This window comes from Nematostella vectensis, chromosome 2 (assembly GCF_932526225.1).
Source record: "Nematostella vectensis chromosome 2, jaNemVect1.1, whole genome shotgun sequence".
Taxonomy (NCBI): domain Eukaryota; kingdom Metazoa; phylum Cnidaria; class Anthozoa; order Actiniaria; family Edwardsiidae; genus Nematostella; species Nematostella vectensis.
This window is the reverse complement of record NC_064035.1, coordinates 18,475,549-18,499,177: the sequence shown is the minus strand read 5'-3', so window position 1 is coordinate 18,499,177 and position 23,629 is coordinate 18,475,549. Positions and strand designations below refer to the sequence as shown.

The 23,629-nt window shown below is 41.1% G+C and overlaps 3 protein-coding genes across 3 annotated transcripts; 1 reads left to right on the top strand and 2 right to left on the bottom strand.

Annotated features, from left to right (window-relative positions):
* Window positions 1–1,663: 1,663 nt before the first annotated feature.
* Window positions 1,664–10,588, top strand: LOC5509089 (zinc finger protein GLI4). Its single transcript, XM_048724012.1, has 6 exons — window positions 1,664–2,087; window positions 2,386–3,554; window positions 7,075–7,338; window positions 7,510–7,674; window positions 7,783–7,887; window positions 7,957–10,588. The coding sequence occupies exons 2-6, from the start codon at window positions 2,496–2,498 to the stop codon at window positions 9,727–9,729; spliced, it is 3,366 nt and encodes a 1,121-aa protein (XP_048579969.1). The 5' UTR covers window positions 1,664–2,087; window positions 2,386–2,495; the 3' UTR covers window positions 9,730–10,588.
* A 3,222-nt stretch (window positions 10,589–13,810) lies between these two features.
* LOC5509075 (uncharacterized protein C17orf98) lies at window positions 13,811–17,494 on the bottom strand. Its single transcript, XM_001629566.3, has 4 exons — window positions 16,764–17,494; window positions 15,984–16,083; window positions 15,527–15,658; window positions 13,811–14,258 (listed from the first exon to the last, which is right to left on the bottom strand). Exons 1-4 carry the CDS (start codon window positions 17,019–17,021, stop codon window positions 14,227–14,229), a joined length of 522 nt encoding a protein of 173 aa, XP_001629616.1. The 5' UTR covers window positions 17,022–17,494; the 3' UTR covers window positions 13,811–14,226.
* Window positions 17,495–19,987: 2,493 nt separating this feature from the next.
* LOC5509074 (double-stranded RNA-specific editase 1) lies at window positions 19,988–23,398 on the bottom strand. The gene is made up of 3 exons (XM_001629565.3): window positions 21,896–23,398; window positions 21,376–21,568; window positions 19,988–20,840 (listed from the first exon to the last, which is right to left on the bottom strand). Exons 1-3 carry the CDS (start codon window positions 23,244–23,246, stop codon window positions 20,402–20,404), a joined length of 1,983 nt encoding a protein of 660 aa, XP_001629615.2. The 5' UTR covers window positions 23,247–23,398; the 3' UTR covers window positions 19,988–20,401.
* Window positions 23,399–23,629: the final 231 nt, after the last annotated feature.

Below are 23,629 nucleotides of genomic sequence, written 5' to 3'. Positions count from 1 at the left end.
AACACCCGAGAACTCGAAAAGTTTTTATTTGAGCTAGCCTACTCCGTGCGCGCGCATCGCTTTGCACAGACTGCAGCAGTAAGAACCACAGGCTCGGGATTCCTGAAGCGATGCGTCGAGCGCATTGTCCCCTCCCCCCTTACAAAAGGAATTTGTCGACCACAGGAAACCCGCGAGGTTTTTAGATTCAGTTTCGGTTTCAAACGTTTAGAGACACCTGCGGAGGAAGGTAGGTTTGGGCGTGACTCGTGCAGAGGGAGATCCCATATTACGCCGGTGTCAAGGAAACCCATCATGTCCCTCCAACCTTCATCAGCTCTCAAATGGCCCCGCTACCCCAAGCCTATGTTATTCGTACTCCCCTTATGCACTAGTCAATTGAAACCCCCACTCCCATGGTCCCGGGGAAGGGTGGGGGGTTAGACTTTGACCCTGTACAAAACCGAGAAAAGCCCCCACCCCCTCGGGACAAAACAGCAGTTTAATGCCCCAACCCCTTGGGATGCAAACTATAGGCAACTACCCGACAACAAGTTATCTGAAATAAGCTTTTCTTATCTTTCAAAGCCAGTACACTTCAGCGAGTACATTGTACCAATTACTATGAAGATAACAGTTACAAAAAAAAAAGATGGAAAAATAAATCATCTTCATCTGGCATTTTTTTTATATACGTTTTTGCACATGTCGCCGTGCAGCATGCCACATGCTGATACATGGAATTGCTTGCTACAGAAGAAAAAGAGTCTCAAGCCAGAAACTAACATGATATTTGTGACACTATGCACTTGTCCCAAACCCACACGGTGGGTATAAGTCTTAGAGTCAAAAAACTGTCAATTCCCCCACCCCCTTGGGACAGATTCTCGTTCAAGAGTGCTCTAAACCCTACCTTAACCCCACACTTCCCCGGGACCATGGGGGTGGGGGTTTCAAATGACTAGTGCATTACAACTATGCTTCGTGCAACTGACCTCTTGTCTCGCTTCTCTGTGAGGAGGTCTAAGAGCCCGGGAATTTCCGAGCGATGGCCGTAATATCTGAAAACTGCTGCAAGTCATCCCGGCAGATTTCCGATAGCAGATAGCCGGAAACACACAGGAATGCAATTGCGTTACTTTCTCTCAAAACAATAGGATGCCATTAGATCATTATCGTATCGGTTTTCAACACAGCCCTCTTCAACTGTGACATTAAAACAGCGAAAAGAAAACAACCCGATTGTTCCCTGCAAGCGAGTATTCACGAGAGCCCATCGCACTTGTGGTTTGATATCCTAATCTCTCCAATAGGACGATATACAATTGGGAAATGCTACACTTAGCAATGTGTAAACCGCGCCGGGATTACGGTCCCCCGGTCACGATCCTTAAGTACGGATATGACTTACAAATCTTTACTCTCTTCCCGTTCGTTGGTTATGGTTTATATAGCAGTGTTTTGGGGTTCATAGTTAATGGATCCCAGATACTCGTGTGGCTGTCATGTCTAATCACTAAGCTTATCTTGTGACGCGTACAATAAACATATTGTTGATTCCCGCTTCAACTGTCTAATCCTTACCCCCTCCCGTTCGCTCTCTAACTGCGATGGGTATTACAAACTCAAAAGATAGCGCCGTTTTATGCCCAATGGAGCTCGGTGTCTTTTCGAGGCCGATGACTGTGATGGCACGAGCGTGCTTCAGATGAAAAGGTCTTGTTCTTGTTGAGCCAATGCCGTGCACGTTAACCCTATCATCGTCATATCCTGAGTCGAGACACCCTCTAGGTGTTGACAGAGGTGCGCTTGCAGCTCCCCTGCGCCGCTCGGCTGTAAACTGATACCCAGCGCATACGATAATAGTTCTAGCAGAGCGTGCGGCAAAAGACTTCTCAGAAGACCGTGTTATTTCTCCTCCAAGCGCAACATATGCGGGAAGTCGGCCTGTTTAGTGCTGTGTTAAACGCGAGTTATGCTACGATTCTAGCCCGCTAGTCGTGTGTGAGAGATTCCGGGGATTACTGCGATTGGTACCGATATTTTCAAACGCTGGCGATTCTAACGAGCATGCCACGTTTGTGACCAAGAATGCAGCGCTAAAACAAGTAAGTAAGACTTATTTGATGTAGTATGTGTATTAATACCATTTAGTATGCTTTATATCGGAATTATTTTACATTCTTTACTAAACATGTAAGTAGAGAATGATCTATAACTGGTTCTTATGCAAACATGCGATAACCACCGTTTGACTTCGATATGTTTTCTAAACGGATCATTGGGTCCTCATTCGGGATTTCTATCGATTGCCACTTATTTCCTGGTGCTGATTAAATTTTCTAGTCGCGCAAGTCGTTTTATTTCAAGGATTAATGTTGTGGTGAACCCTTTTTTTCCGCGTAGACTGAGGAATTTGAGCTGTTGAACTTGAGCCAGAAGAAAGGCAAAAGTGAGGGACATTAGTCAAGTGGTGAAGCGGTGGGATTTGTCTAGTGCGTCAACAAATCACCGATATGGACGGCAGAAAAGGAGAGAGCACGGCCGCCAGCAGAGCACAGGATGTAGAAACCCAAACAAACTTTGATATAAACGGGACTTCTGAACCCACACCTAGCCAATCAGTAGAAAGGGCATCGCAGCAGTACCGGTCTCAATTAACATGGAATGGGCGGTACCCGTATCAGCCATCAAACTACCATGATGGGTATTACGCATACGATGGTGGATACCCGCCCCCACCACCACCTGGTCCGTATTACCAGGGCCGGCCAGCACACTGGCACCAACCCCCAGGTGGCATGTCATATCCACCAGCACCACCTCCTCCTGGTCATGCCGCAGGATATAGGCGAGGGGAGTATCCACCTGGTAACTACTATAACGGCAACCAGAGTGAAGCTCCTGGAAGAAGAGCAACTACTGATATTGTGCGCCCCAAAGCCGAGTGGCCAAGAGGATACCAGTCATTTGCAAAGCCGACTGTGCCGTCAGAATTTCTAGCAATGCATGCTTCACAAAGGGGAACTCCCTCTGAATATCCAGCACCACCATCCACAGCCACCTCACTCAGATCAACAGTCATAGATCTTCCAAGCCCACGTACATCTGCAAGGATGACTCGCAAGCGTGCACGCTCAAATACCCCTGCATCTTCTGTGGAGTCTATAGACCTTAACTTACTTATTCGCAACTCCCCTGACTCTCTTCTTGGTGGCTTGATAGGAACAAGACTATCATCTGCTGGGTCCTTTGGACATCTGAGTCCTATAGGCTTCTGTACCTCACCAGCTTGTCGAAGAACACCAGTTGGAAATCGACCTCCATCATTCATCACTCCTCCTCCTATCCCGCCACTACAATCGCCAACCATAGCACAAACAAGAGACTTGTACCCAACTTCAACAACAGAAGCAGACCCTGCCGTTGACCATGAGAGGATGAGTTGCACTGACTCTCCGTCTCCGCCTGAGGATCACCACAGGGAAGTAGAGGTGCAGCCAAAGAAAGAAGAGTTCAATGAGACTTGTAAACTGGACTCAACCACCTCCCCAGGAGCATCTGAACATCCACAGGTATGACAAACACACCTATATTCATGAACACAAAAAATAGATCAACTTTGGGATAAAACACTTTTCACTCGTCTAAAAATAACCAAATTATTTGTATCAATGTCTTCTTGTTGTGACTCTTGTTTTCCTGTTATATATCTAAACATGGCCCACCAATTCATAGATCTGCATCTAGACAGAATTGATTTTTAATTTATTTCAGTAAGTGTGTTATAAAACAATCAGCATGGCAAAAATGCCAAAGACAGTTGGAAAATAGTCATTATGCCTCATGGTGAAATAGAGTATAACCAAGGATAACTAATAGGGAAAGCTTTTAATAGACAACATCAAAACCTGCTAGATCTTGTCCTGTATTTATTAAAAGGTATTGCCATGTTTAAATATTTTGAATGATTGTTGGGTTCTAAGTTGCTAATCAGTCTTGGTTTCAACAGCTCATTGCCTAGTCACTAATACATCCTAGAGGTCAGGTGTAGTGAACTTATAACAAAAAGCCAATGAAAGAAAACTATACAGACCAACCCAAACAGACAAGTCTGACCCATTACACCGTCTTCACCTCGCATCTGCTTTTTATCCCTTCTAAGTCCAAACAGTCAGATAATCTATTAATGGCATAATTTAGCAATTCCTTCATGTCATTAATGACCCCAGACTGAAAAAATTGAGGAAACATCTGGAGAAATTCTGCTAACCACTTCCCTTTGTTTAGCATGGGATTGTAGATGTGGAATGAGTTAACACTATGAGTAGTTTATATAATTTCTAAATGTATCTTAGTGGGTTTTGAAGATCTGTTGAGTTAATAAGAGGTGCAATATGTAACAGCTAGTCTGTATATGGCCCTACTTAAGACACTATTGATTACTCCAGGCATTATTTAATTGAGCGATGAAAACTGCCCCAAGGGATGCAGATTCTGCATGCTGCTATTTGACCACAGAAATGTTTGTCTGTGGGTGAAACCCCCAAAATGCACCTCAAATGATTTTAGTTTCTATTGATATGACGAAGCTAGTGTGTTTTTTTGAGTTATATTTATCACTTCAACAAAATATTCATTATCACCACGTCTCATCAACATGTGAAGTTTCCATCAGATTGTTGAAATTTTATGAAATTTTGTGGTTGACATTTTGGCATTACTAATTGAATAACTTTAAACAATAGGAAATGAGGTGATTTTAGTCCTTGAGAAGCGTGTTTGTCTCTGGTAAACAAGACAAGTAGGGGCTACTGGGATAGGAAAGGGAGAGGGGACATAGGGGCTATGGGGATAGGCCAGGGTCAGGGAGGGACATCAGTAGGGATAGGCCAGGGTCAGGGGGGACATCAGTAGAGGCTACAGGGATAGGCCAGGGTCAGGGGGGACATCAGTAGAGGCTACAGGGATAGGCCAGGGTCAGGGGGGACATCAGTAGAGGCTACAGGGATAGGCCAGGGTCAGGGGGGACTTCAGTAGAGGCTACAGGGATAGGCAAGGGTCAGGGGGGACATCAGTAGAGGCTACAGGGATAGGCCAGGGTCAGGAGGACATCAGTAGAGGCTACAGGGATAGGCCAGGGTCAGGAGGACATCAGTAGAGGCTACAGGGATAGGCCAGGGTCAGGAGGACATCAGTAGAGGCTACAGGGATAGGCCAGGGTCAGGAGGACATCAGTAGAGGCTACAGGTATAGGCCAGGGTCAGGAGGACATCAGTAGAGGCTACAGGGATAGGCCCGGGTCAGGGGGGACATCAGTAGAGGCTACAGGGATAGGCCAGGGTCAGGGGGGACATCAGTAGAGGCTAAAGGGATAGGCCAGGGTCAGGAGGACATCAGTAGAGGCTACTGGGATAGGCCAGGGTCGGGGGGGGACATCAGTAGAGGCTACAGGTATAGGCCAGGGTCAGGAGGACTTCAGTAGAGGCTACAGGGATAGGCCAGGGTCAGGAGGACATCAGTAGAGGCTACAGGGATAGGCCAGCATCAGGGGTACATCAGTAGAGGCTACAGGGATAGGCCAGGGTCAGGAGGACATCAGTAGAGGCTACAGGGATAGGCCAGGGTCAGGAGGGGACATCAGTAGGGATAGGCCAGGGTCAGGGGGGGACATCAGTAGGGATAGGCCAGGGTCAGGAGGACATCAGTAGAGGCTACAGGGATAGGCCAGGGTCAGGGAGGGACATCAGTAGGGATAGGCCAGGGTCAGGAGGACATCAGTAGAGGCTACAGGGATAGGCCAGGGTCAGGGGGGACATCAGTAGAGGCTACAGGGATAGGCAAGGGTCAGGGGGGACATCAGTAGAGGCTACAGGGATAGGCCAGGGTCAGGAGGACATCAGTAGAGGCTACAGGTATAGGCCAGGGTTAGGGGGGACATCAGTAGAGGCTACAGGGATAGGCCAGGGTCAGGGGGGACTTCAGTAGAGGCTACAGGGATAGGCAAGGGTCAGGGGGGACATCAGTAGAGGCTACAGGGATAGGCCAGGGTCAGGAGGACATCAGTAGAGGCTACAGGGATAGGCCAGGGTCAGGAGGACATCAGTAGAGGGTACAGGGATAGGCCAGGGTCAGGAGGACATCAGTAGAGGCTACAGGGATAGGCCAGGGTCAGGAGGACATCAGTAGAGGCTACAGGGATAGGCCAGGGTCAGGAGGACATCAGTAGAGGCTACAGGGATAGGCCAGGGTCAGGAGGACATCAGTAGAGGGTACAGGGATGGGCCAGCATCAAGAGGACATCAGTAGAGGCCACAGGGATTGGTCAGAGCCAGGTGTAAAATCTGGTGGGGGCCCATCTTTTGGGCCACCTGTGATTTTCTTGAAAGCAACAATAGTTTGAAAGCAACGGTCTGATTAGTCCTTACCAGCATCTTTGAATTTTTTTGTCAGGCCGGTCATGTCATGTGTTTCTTTCTTATCGGTATGGTTTCTTGAAGCTAAGATCTACTAAGGCACTGGAAATATGGATGCCATAGAAACTGTCTTAATATTAGGGATATCTTTAGTAGTATACATAGACAGACCAGGCGTGGGATATTCAAATTGTTTGTCTTTGAGAGCAAAGAACGTTTGAGATTGTTGGCAGTACATCTCGCCAGTTGATTGAGTGAGCCTATCAAATCATGAAAGTAGATGTTTGTCTATTTAGACGAAACTTTCTGTACAATTTTTGCGTTACCCTTTCCTGGTAAAGCATTCAAATCATTTTGCCTTAAGTTGACTCACCAGGTTTATCATTACATTTTTTTTTTTACCCTTGTATACCTCTTATCAGCATCTGTCGTTTTGGTTTACATAAATCTCTTTATAATTTGATTGGAGCAGTTGTGTTGGTGGCTACCGTGCAAGTCATTGAAGCGTGACAATTTTGACAGCCGTTGATTTTTTATAGCGGCCTGAAAAGAGGGGGTGCATAATCCCCCCTAAGCTGTGTCAGGTGTTGTTTTATTGTCCTTTCATACTTTAGAAAAATAAAATGGCCTGATACTCAGGTTACTCTTTTGTGGCTTACTTCTTTTCCTGTTTCTGCAGACAGGCTCGGATGTGGGTGGTGATGAAATACCTGGGGAGGCAGAGGGTGTTGACTTGACATGTCACTGGAAGGACTGCACCATTGTGTTTGACAGCCAAGATAGTCTGGTCAAGCATGTAAATGGAGACCATATCAAAAAAGAGAAGAGGGATTTCACATGTTATTGGCAGGACTGCTCACGGGAACAGCGACCCTTCAAGGCTCAGTACATGCTGGTTGTCCATATGAGACGGCATACTGGAGAAAAGCCTCACAAGTGCTATGTATGTATGAGATATTGACTTTCTAACCAAGGTAGTTAATATCTCAAGGAAGTTTACATATGTGAGGCCAGATGTGATTATTCCTGATTATTCAATCTTGTCTTCACAGTACCATTGCTGTACCATTGTCTCTTTATGATGGAGTAACCGTGATCTCTTTTTATCGTGCAGCATGAGGGTTGTACCAAGGCATACTCTCGACTTGAGAACCTCAAAACCCACCTGCGCTCTCATACGGGAGAGAGGCCATATGTGTGTGAGGTGGAGGGCTGTACTAAGGCATTCTCCAATGCTTCAGATAGAGCTAAGCATCAGAACAGAACACACTCCTCCGTGGTAAGAATAAAGCTATGGTAGATGATAATGAACATGGTCAAGTGAATTATCTCCCATGCCTTGTGATTTATGTATGATTGCAAAGCTCAGCTTACTTTCCTTACACAGAAACCCTACGTGTGCAAGGTTCCGGGGTGTCCAAAGAGATACACCGACCCTAGTTCTTTACGGAAACACACGAAGACTGTGCATGGGGAACAGGGAATCAAAAGGGTAGGACATGGTAATGCTTGAAGTCACACTTTAAAGAATCCCTAATCACCATGTTGCTTGTTTTCGCAGCTTAAGGAAGATTCTGGTAGAGACAAGCAGTCATCATTCAAAAATTCTTCAGGTCCTTCCACGGACAGTGCACCCCCTTCAAACCAGTCAAAAACAACAGTCAACACAAACAGCTTTGCTCACTCGCCTTCAAGTGATATCAAATCACCTGCAAGCACAATGGGTGGTAGTGGTGGTAGTTACTGCGGTATAGTTGCCAACAGCTGTGACGGTGAAGTGGTGTCATCTTCAGTTGACTCTCCTCATAGTAATATCCACACCAATGAAGAACGTTCCCCAGGGCCAGCACAATCTGGAGTATCGCTAAGGTCGCCCAGGAGCCCCCCATATATCAACCAGTTGCCAAACATTTTGGAGGGTGATGTTGAAGGTGCAGGAGATGTTGGTGCAGTTACAACTGTACAACAGATACAGCCAATGGCAATGGCTCATTCCAAGTCCATCACTCTTCCAAAGATCCCCGAAGCCCCAGCAGTAAAGAAGGATGTTGTAAGTTGGGTGAATGACGTACATAGAAGGATGAGCCAGACTTCGTCACGAAGATCTAGTGAGGCAAGCCATCTATCAGCAGATCTGGCAGGTGATGCCAGTCGACGTTCAAGTGAGAGCGGTTGGGCTTCCAACAATGAAAGTAGAAGATCAAGTCAGGCAAGCCCATTCCCTTCTTCCAAAATTGTTATTGAATCCATAAACCAGCCAGAATCCTTGGCAGCAAGGAATGGCAAACTAGAATTGCAGTCTAACCATGGTCTTGAAGAGAGTCTGCGAAGAGCAAGTAACACTAGCACCACCAGTAGCCAGCAAAGTGTTCCATTCAACAGGCTAAGTCGCAACAGCAGTGGGTATGGCAGTCAGTCCAACTTGGCACTTATCAGGAGCACCGGATTTCAACCACCGTATTCGTTTGGTAGGGAAATTCCTCAGTATCGACTTCACCACAAACACAATAACACCTTTAGGCGTATGAGTGACACGGTGATCTGTGAGGCTGACAGCTCAGTCATGACAAGCCAAGACAATAAAGAAGAGTTTAGACGTCGAAGTGAGCCAACCAGAAATATCAACTGGACAGCCCATCGGCAGGACTTCCTTAGCCCATTGCCACCTAGAGCAATTCCAAATAAGACAGAGTTTTCAGAGACAGAGCTGATCACTGATGATTTTGATCCAAGCGAGTTTGATGCATACCTTAATCCCGAGCAGCAGGACCCTGCTCTTCTCATGTCTCCTTCAGGTAGACAGACGCATCCACTTCGACACTTCCCATACCCACCAGACAGCTACCCTGAGCCAGTCCACATGCAGACCATACATCACCGGCCATACCCACCCCAATACCCTCCTAACATGCCAAGACAGCATCCACAAGAACACCATGAAATGCAGCGCAGAGTGAACTACATGAGGCAACAGCAGCAGTACCAACAGCAGCAGTACCAACAGCAGCAACAACGGCTTCAAGCCCTGCCACAAGGTCAGATGGTGACACAATATGCAGAGCGGTATCCCCCTTATCAAGCTGTCTATGTCCCTGATAGACGCCATCCGGTTATGGTAGGTGCAGGTGAATACGAGGATGCCATGGTCAACAGCATGGGGGCACTCTCCACAGAGGCCAGTGCTGCCCCAGAGGACTTGGGACTTGGGAATGGGAACATGGTGGTTAATGACATGAACACTTTGTTGAACTCTTTGGCTGAGGAAGACAAGTATTTAGAAATGAGGCAAAACGCAAGTGGGATCAATGGGAGTACAATGTCTAGCATTTTCTAATTTTTTTTTGATTTTCAATTTATCATATTTAACAGAATAACACTAAAATGGGTTCTAAAATATTATATATTTTTTGTGGGGGATGGATATATTTTTGCCTCAGTGACACACACTTCCCTATATTTTGGCCTTTGTTCTCAATCTCACAAATGGACAAAATATTTTGATTTTCACCTAATCAAAAAATAAGACATGTTGTGTATGAAGCGAGAAATATCCCAGATTCATTGTAAAAAGTCCTGATTTTCTCATCAAAGAATAAAAAAAAGAACTGACCCCTAAAAAGTGTTCAGCCAAAATAATATACCTTTCTTCTGACTTTTTACACGGGGTTTAGAAATCCAATGGCTGATATTGCTATTGCACATGTTACACACACTGGGGGAGTGCACTTTGTTGACTTGACATTGTTGTTATTCTTGTTTTCAATATTATCCAAAATCTTATGGCTAGTTTATTCAGTTGAAAGATTTTTTTACAAATATTCGCTAATTGAACTCTCAAATTTGACCTACATCAGGCTACTGATGTGAAAGTTTAGTAGTCAGTGTTCAATTGTGTTGTGTGCGTCTGAAAATATGAACTCTATCCATGTAAATAATTGATTTTAACATACACAAGTTATCTAAAATACCCAGCATTCATGATCAAACCACAACAATCAAATGTTATTGCATTATCTTTTCTATGCTAAATTGCATACTTTGTACATAGCATGCACCTTTCATGTTAAGAGCTATAGGTATTATTAGTTTGCCAAGTGGTAAAAAGTAGTGGTTAAGGTAGTGTCAGAAAGATTTACTGTAAGATTGACTATCCTCTGCTTTTCAATAAGTGCAATAAATTCATTTAATACCAAGTTATTCTGTGGTTGTTTCTCTAGCCTGCTTGCAGGCGGTACTCGGTGTTATTATCGCCCGTTCGTTGATCGGGCGCCATCTTGTATTTTAAGGACTCCCCCTTCAGGAGTAAAAAAACTTTTCATGCCCCCCCTTCCTTGAGCTTCCCCCATATTTTCGGTGCCCCCCCCCCCTCCCTCCAGAAAACCGAAGAACAAAGGAAGAAACGGCAGTAACAATTTCAATAACAATGTCTAAGTAACGCGAGCAAGAGACAAGAGACAATGTGGAGGTGAAGGATTTGGATGAAAACAATTCAGAAAAAGTGAAGGCACTCAATTTCTCAAAAATGCGACTAACTCTAGGTTGCAACCTGATAATGGTTGATGCTATAGATGACGATAGATGACGTAAAAGAAGCAAAATAGGCTTTTCGATCTTCTTGCAAAAAAAGCGAAAAATGAGACAAGAAAGAGAGCGAGGAAGACAGGAGAATCAGATATGAGCAAGGACTTTGATTATGGAGAATAAGCTCTTATAGCGTTAAAACGTTTTGTTTATATTTTAGATATGGAAAATAAGCACTTTATATTATTATACAGGCCCGTTCCCAGGGGAAGGGGGGTGCGAACGCACAACAACGGTCGGGAGTCCACTTTCGGTTCTCAATAGACGTGTTTTTTGTAGACAAAACTATAAAGCATAAGCTGGGTCACTCTGGTATGCCAACAATCCATAAGTCAGACTTTTTTGTAGCCAAATCCGGCAATAAACGAGATACTGCAGAGGCATTAAAAAAGTCCCTTTTTGTTTTTTCAGGGGTAGTCAGATTTTTATCAGAGAACTCCCCCCATCCCCCCCCCCCCCCCGGGAAAAATTAGGTCATACATACATACCAGAGTGATCTAGCTTATGCTAACCCCCCCTGGGTACGGGCCTGTTAATATGTATCCTTGACTCCTGGATTGTACATGCCAAATAACTGCCCCCAAACCGAGACAAGTTAAACCAAGAAGTCTGATTTGACACTTCACCACTTATATAGTAGAGACAACTAGGCATATGTAGATTGTGCTCGGCAACTTTTGATCAATTTTTGGCGTTTTGAGCAACGTTTCAAAGGATTTGCAACCTTTGAGCAACAAATTAGTATAAAATCGATCCAAAATATCAAAATTTCATCTGGTCCTGGACAGTCCTCACTCGTTTTACGTGGGCCCACGAAATCTGGATGGCGGCTATCATAATGGGCGTTTAAGGGTGTACTGACATCTGTTGCTAAGGAAAGCCTTTTAGAAAGTTATAAAGGTCTGATATTTGCCAAGTTGACCAACAAAAGTGTGCTGACTATTATGATGACGTTACCCCGTGACGTCATAATGTGACGTCATAGATACAGATAAAAGCAAATATTTCAAGTGAAATTGCTCGAAAACAAATACTGAATAGGTTTTATGAATCTTGAGGGATGGGTGCATTAAGCCAAGCATGCGTTTGGAAATGATTGAGTAATTGTTTTTTTATGATTTTTCAAAGGTCCTGAAATTCAGATTATTTGATATAACTTTGGTTTCTGTTAGATTAACGCTAAATCCATGCTTGGCTATATGAAGGAGCATTTAATAAAAAGAAATACAGAAAGAATGTTGCGTTTTGAAATAACTTGGCGACAAAAAAGGTTTTTTCTTTAGAAAACGCAGAACCGGAAGTGAAACAAAGCCCGCACAAAGTGTGCACATTCGGCCTGCTCAGACACTGATATCTCACATTATGAAATTGAAATGGAGTTTAAAAACAAATTCCAAAAACGTTTCGTGGTATTTACACTTCAAAGGAACGATATCCGTCATGTCATGATGAAAATTGAAAAAGTATTTTAAAATTCTGATACAGCGCGCGCTACTTTGAAATAAAATTTTCAGTGCGCGCGCAAGCGTTCGGTGTTTTCAGCGCGCGCAGGTAGTGAAAATTGAAAACTTTGGCTTCAAAAAGGTTGGCTTGACTAAATCTTCGCTGAACCTTCGTTTTTACAAAATATTGGAAACATCCTCACCTTAAAAGGATGAGATCAACTTAAAGTCAATTTTTGGGAACTTGAAACGCATATTTTTGTTATTTCTTTTACTTCAGTAAAGCTTGAAATGACGAATTATGTATTATGTATATGCGCGCGCTCAACGCCAACAGCGTAGCGACGTCGTTACTGAGCACCACTAATGTCAGTACATTATTAAATATCCAGCGGTTGTATCAAGGTTGCAAGGGACGCGCTACGTATCAGGTAATAGTTTCCAAAACAACATTGCATGTAGCAAGGCTTTATCAATCAGTATAGTAATGTATAGTAATGTATAATCAGTATAGGCTGTGAACTTTATCACTGCCTAAAGCATCATGGAGTATATTATAAATGATGTATATACTGCATTTAATAACATGATGCCTATCCAAGTGAACTTTGACTAGTTAGAAAATTTACTAAAAAATATGTATCCTGTTTATTGTTGAGTAAAAGAGATTGATTGACAATGTATTTATGTTTTAATTATTAATTAAACATATTTGAATGATTTGAAAAAAATATTTAATGAAATTGTTCAAAATGAAAACAAGCAAACAAACATGTTTTGAGCATTTATCTAGAACAAACGAATCTAGAGAGCGAGCACCTTTTTTAAGAGATTGATTGACAATGTATTTATGTTTTAATTATTAATTAAACATATTTGAATGATTTGAAACAAATATTTAATGAAATTGTTTAAAATGAAAACAAGCAAACAAACATGTTTTGAGCATTTATCTAGAACAAACGAATCTAGAGAGCGAGCACCTTTTTTAAGAGATTGATTGACAATGTATTTATGTTTTAATTATTAATTAAACATATTTGAATGATTTGAAACAAATATTTAATGAAATTGTTTAAAATGAAAACAAGCAAACAAACATGTTTTGAGCATTTATCTAGAACAAACGAATCTAGAGAGCGAGCACCTTTTTTAATTTCTGGTGGCAACTTTTGGATATATTAGCAATTTTAGAGCAACTTTTGCCATATTTACTAGCACAATCTACAAATGCCTAGGCACACAACACCCAAAGGAATCAGTGACCCCCCTTTTAAAATCCAAACACTTTCGACGCCCCTACCCTGTAGCCCCCGGAAATTTTTCGAGCCCCCCCCCCCCACAGTATCCTCATGTCCCCCCCCTGAACTTTCCCTAAAACAAGAAAATGAATAGTAGAAAAATAAATGATTTATTAAATAGTACAGTACATATCTCTTTTACAGCATGAGTCACACAAAGTATAACTAGGACAATATTTACAGGCAATTAAAACTACTATTTGCAACAGTCTTTTGGCAGCCCAATTCTGACTTTGATAATTTAATATATTATGTTTTTTTTGTAGACAATATGGGGAAGTGACACTTGTGAACAACATCTAGACTATACTAGGCAAAAATAAATATATCCATATCCATATAAAACATCCCTAACGGTTCAGTATTATCCCCTTCTCAAACTATGCCTTCAATCCTACCTTATCATCAAGCTCATCTACAGAAGTACCTCTGCTAACAACACAAGCTTCTATCTTTTCCTTTACACATACATCTCAAAATTCCAGCTGATAGAGGGTGTCAAATTTGCTAAGGCACAACTGATCTGCTGTCGATTTTCCCTGATGAAACAAAATATGATGTTGGTGGTGAGAAAAACAAATGGATCCCGATTAGGGTGTAGTGAAATCACAGATTTCCCCATTTCTTATATAATATTGGTATATAATATGTGGTATATCAGGTAGAATGTGAAAACATTCTGATACTTGGCAATGCACCAAAAACTGGTATTCGACTGCCAAATTTTCTTCATTAATAAGGGAAAGTTCATTTATTATCCTGAGGCGGAAGCATAAGGATTTTGATAAAAGTAAGGGATTCAATTTGTTGCTCCCCCCCCCCTTTCATGAGGAAAAAAATTTCCATGCCCCCCTTATGCTTCCCCGATATTGTCAGTGCTCCCCCCGCCCCTCCAAAAACTGAAGAAAAAGGGAGCAAAGGAAGAAAAGAAAAACAACAATGTCAAAGGAACACAAGCAAGAGATTAGCTGCGAGCTGCTCAAAAAGTTGAGGGGAAAGAATTCGCTGAAAACTTTAATTCAGAAAAAGTAAAGGCACCCATTTTCTCAAAGGTGAGTAATCTGATATCTGATAAGGTTGATGCTATATATGACGCAGGGAAAGCAAAAAGGTTTTTTGTTCTTCTCCTTGCAAAAAAAGTAAAGCACGAGAAAGAAAAGAAAGAGAGAAGACAGCAAATCAGACATTAGCAAGGATGTTGATGACGAATAATCTTATAGTGCTTATAGCATCAGGCTGTTTGGAACATAAGCCCTTTATAAATATCATATAGTGGAAACCATGAAAAAAAATGTATATAGGGTGTATACAGGTTTGCATTGTATAGATAAAACGTGGCTTAATACATATCCTGGACTCCTGTATTGTGCATTCCAAATAATTCCCCAAAACCAAAACTCGTTGAACCATAAGAAGCCTGATTTGACACTTGGTCAAATTACATAGAAGAGACAACACCCAAAGAAATCAGTGAATCCCCTTTTTAAAATCCATATACTTTTGACGCCCAACCCCCCCTATAGACCTCAGAAATTTCTCAAGGCCCCCCACAGTATCCTCATCCCCGCCCCACCCTTTGGGATAATAAATGAACTTTCCCTACTAATACTTGGCAAGATGTCCACCAACATATGCTAACCAATGTGGTGGTGGTCTGGTACCGTCATTGTGTGGCATCATAGATAAAGAAAAAAGCTATATCCTGTACAGCTGTAAACATGCTCAAAACATGCAAAAAAATTAATGCTTATAATGGTCATATAGACACAGCATTATTTATTATGTTATTTTACATAGGTAAACAAACCTATGAATACTGAAGGTTGTCGTCTTAGCCAGGGCGTGTTCCTCCTGAATCCAAATGGCCCATGCCATCCATTTATTGGTGGGAGGTTTTCCATGAACATTCCATGCCCTCCGACTTGACCTTTAGAGTGACCTGGAGAACATAAAATCCAACAGACAAATGGAAAAAGACTTTTTAGAGCAGGCTGGTGAAGGGGGGTAAGGATCATGTTTCACAGACCGGGCAAAATGGCTTTTCATGTTTCACGCACCAAAAAAACGGCCTTTTAAATCGTTAAATCATGTTCACGGACATCAAAATTTTTCACTCGTAAGGTGAAAAATGGCCAAATCTCGTTTCACGAAAATACTTTTTACCACCCTGTCAGAGGTGTCATGAGTAATACAGAAGATCAACTGGCAATAAGACTTCTCAGGTGTCATACAACCGAAATAGGAGTCATAAGAGGGAATCATACCTGCTCCTGCACTGTTACGGTATGTTAGGTAGGCCCCCATCATCCCTCTGGTGTAGAACTTATCCATTTGTTTACCCATTATTGAGTCCCCTGGGGGGCGCTAGAAAATAATTACAATTTAGTGCAACTTGTTACTGTATTTATTAATATTCTGTGAATATTTTTAATACTCTCGCTGATGATTTCCAACAGCTTAATCACATTCTGGTTCCCATTATTTAAAATCCTTCAAATCAAATGTGCTATTTAATCCACATCTTTTTTGCTAAAACTGATAAAAATAAACAAACAAAATTGACAAAGAAAACATGAAAACATGTCCGGTGTTTGGTTGTTTTATGTCATGATCAATTTGTTAGGTTAGCAGCCGATAGGTTAAATTTAGTATTAAATAAAACCAAACAGTATATTATCATTATCAAACGATATTTAACAGTTTCTGATTAAGTCATCGACCCTCTTGGCTATTAGCACATGGCAACCATATCACACAGACATTTTAAGCTTATATAACAAAAAGCGTTTAAGAAGGAAAATACCACATCAATCCAGCGTTTACGTACTTTACTATTAGATCACTTTAAGGCTTTTGCTTTGTTTATTGTCGATTACCGGGAAATATTTTAGAATAAGCAAAGCTTACATTACACTTGCAATTGTAATATCAACACAAAGGACGTCGCGTAGTTAGCAACAACATTAACTTGCTGAATATAGGTATTTTTTTTCAGGTAGTGTATAATTACTACTTGTTATTAAGCAAATTATTTCCTTCTTTACCTGTTGCGTTCGTGTTAGCAATCTCTGGACCGTTCTCTTGGTGAAATAATCGGTAGCATGCTTGTCCTTTTGGGCATTGTATGGTGGTATCGCGGTATTCATTTTGGGGTTTGCGCGGCCAGAGTCGTCAGCTAAAGTGCTAACAGCTATGTTGTCGAGCACAAAGCCTTTCTCTAGAAGCTTTAGCTCCTCCGGGGTTCTCTGTGGAGGCCCATTTTTTACACAACGAGCTAGTTTGTACTGTGTGGCGGACGCCATTGTGATACACAAGTTGATTTGTGTGCAGCCGAGGATTCAGACGAGCTAGTGTTGCTATGTCTATGTAACTAGACCACGTGACCGGGTATCAATGATACAAGGGTTTTTTAGTCGGGATATGGCACGCTAAAAAATAAGCTCTAACTCGAAGAATTACTAGGCGTGACGTTCAATGAACAACCATGTAATTGGGACACTTATTTTGAACAAATGATTTCTAAGGCCAGCAGTAGGTTATACATTTTAAGAGTTTGTAAATTTTACGGATACACCATGCAAGAACTCACTCTTTTGTTTGACAGTCTCCTCATGTCCCTGTTCTATTATGATATTGAAGTCTGGGCCTGTGCATACGACAGCAAGTATTTATTGCAAGTCGATCGTTTTTGTAAGCGTGCTGCTAGATACGAGTACACAACCAGTTACACACCAATTGCAGAAATAATCAGAGATAGGGACGTCAAACTATGGGAGAGGATAACATCAGATGACAACCACTGCCCGAGTTGCATGCTGCCGAAACGGAAAACTTGCAGCCTGAGGGCATGATTTTATCTTGCCGCAAGTAAAGACTGAGCGTTTCAAACGCTGTTTTGTAAATAGATGTCTTTTTAACCTTATTAAGTAGAGAAGTATATAAGTAGTTATAAGTAGTGGTTTGTAACCCGCCACGTCTGTCTGTCGGGATTATTTTTAATAAAGATCTTATTATTATTATTATTATTATTATTATTATTATTATTATTATTATTATTATTATTATTATTATTATTATTATTATTATTATTATTATTATTATTATTATTATTATTATTATTATTATTATTATTATTATTATTATTATTATTATTATTATTATTATTATTATTATTATTATTATTATTATTATTATTATTATTATTATTATTATTATTATTATTATTATTATTATTATTATTATTATTATTATTATTATTATTATTATTATTATTATTATTATTATTATTATTATTATTATTATTATTATTATTATTATTATTATTATTATTATTATTATTATTATTATTATTATTATTATTATTATTATTATTATTATTATTATTATTATTATTATTATTATTATTATTATTATTATTATTATTATTATTATTATTATTATTAAGCTTAGACGCGGAAAAGCGAAGAGAAGTATTCTGGCCGTGCTATCTCCTCGTGCTATCGTGACCTTTACTTTTGCTGGGACATCTTTATGTTTGGGAAAAACACACTCCGGTAGCCAGGATTTTTCTTGAAATCCGAAAAAGGGACCTAAATTTTCTTGGGGAGGGCGGATGGAGAATTTTATGATAAAAATCTGAACAAAAGGGGATTTTTTATGCCTTTGCAGTATCAACAAGGGACGTTTATTGTCGGATTTGGCTACAAATTAAGTCTGACTTATGGATGGATGACATACCTGAGTGATAATAATAATAATAATAATAATAATAATAATAATAATAATAATGCTCGTTTATTTCAACCGTTTGCAGTTCTTTTACAACTGAATTACCGGTGGGGTCAGCTAACTACAAAATACATTACACCATACATAATTCATAATAACATTAAATCCCCAGCATATTGCGCTGAGACGAATTTGGAAAAACGGTCCGTGCGACCCGGAACCACACTATGTGAGCGCTTAGATCTTAGGGAGTATGGCGAATTGGAGGATATAAGTCTGCTTGACACTAGGGGGTATAAGACGCTCCCCTGTTTGATATTGCTTATGAATTTTCTGCACACATTGTGACGCCGCGCCTCTAAAGAAGACAAGCATGCGCGTTCGAGGGCGTCCTCGTAGCTAAGGCCACTACCGAAAATTATTCCTAGAGATCTTTTTTGAATTCTTTCTAAGGCAGCACATAGGTATTGCGGAAGGTTGGAAAAGACAACTAGCGTATGCTAGTTTTGTCTACAAATAGCATGTCTATTGAGAACTGAAAGTGGACTTTTGGCCTTTGCACTCTTTTTTTTATAAGAACATCTAATTTTCAGTTGAGGCTGGGCCGTTCTTATTTTTGGGACATTTTAAGCTAAATATGTTCTTAACGATGTTTTTAAATTATTAGTAGGAGAATTACACTAATGATCAATAGCAATAAGGTTGTTACTATGAGCACAATTTGAATCTGCATTTTAGAACGCATCAGGACTAAAAAAGAAAAGTTTTTTCTGTTATATGAGCCTCGGCATGTTCATAAAATTGGTGAAATCTCAGACTGGACGTTCTTATAAAAAAAGTTACTATAAAAAAAAAAGAGTGTATTCGTATTAAAAATGGGTATATAATTGTTAGTACAGTGATGTCTAAAAACTATTGCAATATTTTCCTCCATTCCAGGTTAAAGGTGCCAGCCCCGGTGACTGCCACTCTCAGAACCGGAGGTTACTGCTAACTTGATCTGACTAATGGCGTGCTGTCCTAATGGTATGAGACACAATGAGACACATACTTGAACAAACCTACTTGAAGGGTTTTCCAGTGAGCTCTTCCAAGAGAGGGTAGAGCAATCTTGGTTATTTGGGGAACTAGTGCAGTACAATAGAATTTTCCTTTTTATCTCATTAATACAAAGCATTTGCTATATAAATGTTCAACAAGGCTCAACATTGTTAGGCCTTACATATTCTTTAAAGGTTGGTTCTCACTAGGACGCAAGCGCAAGCGTAAACGGAAGGGCCACAAGGGCCACACAAGTGAGAATCGGTCAAACACAAGCGCAAGAAAATCAAGCAGTTGCGTTCTCTTGTTCTTCCGCTTGCGCTTATGTTCTAGTGAGAATCGGAAAACTACGTGCGTTCCGCTTGCACTTACGTCCAAGTGAGAACCAACCTTAATGCATTAAGCAGTTCTCCCAACAGGATCATGGCGAACAACCATGATCATGGCGAACAGCCAAAACATTTATTAAACATTTAAAATAGGATAAGATATGAAGAACTCTCCAACATATAATACTTTATTCCACCCACAAATGCTATACCGATGAACTGAAATTTACTTGAAAAAAGGTTTAGAAAATATTATGTCTTTCTAAAATAATTGACAATAAGACTATTTTTTCTAACAGCTTAAAACCAATATTTCATTATAGTATAAGATCTCATTATGTACAACAGCATGTGGGGACTAGAGTCCCCTTTCAGACATTCCATGGGATAATCAATCAGGGGTTAAAAAACGTGTAACGTTGAAAGGAAGCAGCTGGTGAGAGTTCTCTGAATACTCAAAACTATTTCACAAGCAGCAGACTTGAATGCAGCATACAAGCACTGTTGCGAAAATCATGCATACTTCCACTCATTCTGAACTCATTGAGAACGTAAACACTACATTCAACAGTACAAATGAGTAGCTATGCTACTAGTCCAAATTGGTCCTGCTCTAAGGGTTTGCGTATCCACACACCCAAGCCATTGTTTATAAATGCCATCATCAGAGATGCCTTAGCTTTCTGATAGGCTTCAGCAGATAACTTAGCTTCATCATAGAGCCTTGGCGGAGTCTGGGATTGCCGTAGTTTGGCCCACAGAGCCAGGAACTTGGTGAACATGGCCTGCTTGCAAAGACGTGAAGGCTGGGCTGCTTCTGTCAGCTTCCCAGTGACAGCGTTGATATTCTCTATGATATCCTCATCACACAACCAGTTCAAACTGTGTTTTGGTGCTTTTCCTGGGATTCTAGACTCTGGGAAAGAGACTTTGTTCATCAAGGGTTGGTGGCATCTATATATTCCTGGAAGATCTTCAACTGGACCAACACGCTCATACATTGCTCTCGCCATGTGATTGTATCTGTAGGAAATTTTTTTTTTCCCAAAACATGCTTAATATTATTCTACCATTTACCAACTGTGTTACAGCTAATACAAGTAAACTAAAATATAAAGATCACTAAAGATCTCTCCCATAAATAAATTGGATAAATGCCCCTTTTAAGTGCTTCCTCCACTTTATTTATAAAAAAACTCAGCTTGTTTTATTTGAAAAAAAGTTTAGCTATTTAACTAAATCAAAGTTTCAGTCATTATTTCTTGGAAAACCATTTTTCCATCCATTTTTCTACCTCGTCTCAGCCACATCTACTCCACATTTTTTCATGATTTTGGAAAAAATGACCAACGATGATCTATTTATTTTCAACTCACTAACTGGGAAGACTTTCATTGAGAGAGTATACAGTACTGGTTTCCCCTTTAGCTTGGATTTACTCTCCTCATTCAAGGTTAACTTATTTGGTAACTTTTATAGAAGTGGCAAACTTGACAAGCCCAACAATATCAGTCCCTGTAATACATACTGTACTGGCAACAATTAAACATTGCCATACCTGTATAAGCTTCCTAGAATGATTGATGTGAAGTAGACCGGCTCAATAAAGTGACTCAGAAGGGCCCCTTGCACTCCGAGTGTGTTCCATTTACATATCTTATCACTGCATGACATGGTGCGCAGCTTCTCTGTTCCTATAACCCCGTCCCAAGTTTGAATTGCAGAGTCACAGTTAGCCACTGGGATGGTTCCTAGAAAATAAATAAATAATAATCATTTGATTTTTGGTATCATTTTTTTTCTGTAAGTTTTGCAACCACCAGCTTAATTGTTGTAGATTATTATTTTAGTCATTAATTATATCAAATATATACTTAATTATATCAAATATATAAAAATAAAACAGTAATCATTTCACAGTAATGCAAAATTAGACATGACAAATTTGGTTTCTTATAATTCCAGACAATTTAAGTGAATATTTTAGTATCCTTTGGGTTTATGAGATTTCTGATATAGGTCAACTTTGTGTCAGTTATCTGCATATGATGTAAGTGAACTAAATAAGGATTACTAACCTTCTCCATTCTCTATCTTGACCCTCAATATCCCACGTTTTTTACTGTTGGCATGGCGATCAATCTCTTCAGGGTCTCCTTCATGTGGAGAGAACACTCTGGCGTCGCCACAGGGAGATGTGCTTATATACAAATGGAACTCAACTTGATCTTTTAGACCATACAAGCCACTTGGCTTTAACTCAAATATGGAGGAATTCTGGTCACCTTGGACACATAATTCAAGCTGGTTGTATAAGAATTTGCGCAAGCCTCTTCGTGCAATGATCTCCCCATGGCAGTCATTAACAGCATATCCTTTGTCGCTGATGTACTCACCACTGATAAACTTTGTCCCAGTACCGATGCTAATCATGTCAAATCTTGCCTGTCCCCCAGCCTGTGATCCCCTCACCATGACAATGCCGGCGAGCACCTTTCGTTTGGCTGCGTCACCTAATGTGGACGTCAGGCTCTGGTACTTCTCCACTACAATGTGAGCAATGTGGTCGGCAACCTCTTGCGGCAGCTGGGTTGCTGGTGGCTGCTGGGCCGTTGGTGTAGAACCATTGGTACTAATTCCAGGCACAACACATGAGTCAAACGCATTGACCTTACCATACACCTTTGCTAAGGCTTTGGTGGCAGCTACCACTTTCGCCTTCTTCTTGCTAGTGCCTGTACCGGAAAACTCTACACCATTCAGCTCAATGTTACAGATGAATTTGTCGTGCTCTGATGTCCCTTCCTCAAACTGGTAGTCGATCTGAGTTGGATGGAGCTCATTCAAATACATCACAGGGTGCTTTGAAATGTCTGCCTTGCCGAGTTTGGAAGGATCTGACGTTTTCTGGCCGTTCTCTGAATTCTCCGTGAAAGAATTCCCCGTGGCGTCAGCAGTAAAGTCCTCGTTAGTAGGCGCATACTCCGTTTTTATGTTGAAAGGAAGTTGTACACACGACTGAAGCGCTTTCTCTGCCGCGTCGTGTTTCGCTCGTTGTTTACTTGAGCCTTTGCCTTCGTAAGTTTGCCCGTTCACGGTAACCGCGACTACAAACGTAGTATCGTGTGGGGGTCCTTCTTGGCTCACTAATCGAAACTCTAAGCCCGGCTTATACTCATTGAGTTGCATCAAAGGAGTCTTGAAAGCCGCATTTGAGGAAGTCTTTCGCTTTTTTGCACTTCTTCGTTTAGTTTTCTCAAACCCCACCATTCCTTGATGTTCAAGCGAAGTTTCATCCGGCATCATTTCGTCGCTATCATCAAGTCTCCGCTTTAACCCAATGTCGACTTGTTCGGCCATTTCCCTAAGAATCGGGATCTTGTTGGCAGTTTCGATCTCGCTTTGTATAGCTGCCATTTTGCTCTCCATGTGACGAGCTCCTTTTCTTTGACGATGTGCACAGAGCGGATGATTTCCAACCAATCAGAGACTACCGATCAGATGTTCGATAGCTCTTGAAACGCCTGGAAGAAATTGACTGACCGTCCAGTATAAAGAAAGAGTACAGGCAAAGATCTAGAAAGAAGGATAAATTGCAAAGAACGCGAGTAGACGCTACAAATGTATGAAATAGTATTGATCACACATAGCGATACGTCGTTTTCTGTGAAAGGTGTTTTGTTATCTGCGGAATCGCTAGACCCTTTCCTCAAGTAGCCAACCAACATGTAACCCTGGGCCGTTAATGAGGTCATATCTCACCGGGAAAGTCAATGTTTATGCTCAACACCTACCTATCTTGAGAGTAACAC

Bases quoted from the DNA above. Each gene is read 5' to 3' on its own strand.
- LOC5509074 (XM_001629565.3), bottom strand. From the start codon at position 23,246: ATGGAGAGCAAAATGGCAGCTATACAAAGCGAGATCGAAACTGCCAAC. The intron at 21,569-21,895 runs GTTAGTAATCCT...TTTATTTTCTAG, and splicing joins CAAGATAGAGAATGGAGAAG to GAACCATCCCAGTGGCTAAC. The intron at 20,841-21,375 runs GTATGGCAATGT...AATTTCCTACAG, and splicing joins ATTCTAGGAAGCTTATACAG to ATACAATCACATGGCGAGAG.
- LOC5509075 (XM_001629566.3), bottom strand. From the start codon at position 17,021: ATGGCGTCCGCCACACAGTACAAACTAGCTCGTTGTGTAAAAAATGGG. The intron at 16,084-16,763 runs GTAAAGAAGGAA...ATTATTTTCTAG, and splicing joins TGCTAACACGAACGCAACAG to CGCCCCCCAGGGGACTCAAT. The intron at 15,659-15,983 runs GTATGATTCCCT...TATGTTCTCCAG, and splicing joins CCGTAACAGTGCAGGAGCAG to GTCACTCTAAAGGTCAAGTC.
- LOC5509089 (XM_048724012.1), top strand. From the start codon at position 2,496: ATGGACGGCAGAAAAGGAGAGAGCACGGCCGCCAGCAGAGCACAGGAT. The intron at 7,339-7,509 runs GTATGTATGAGA...TTTATCGTGCAG, and splicing joins AAAAGCCTCACAAGTGCTAT to CATGAGGGTTGTACCAAGGC. The intron at 7,888-7,956 runs GTAGGACATGGT...TTGTTTTCGCAG, and splicing joins GGGAACAGGGAATCAAAAGG to CTTAAGGAAGATTCTGGTAG.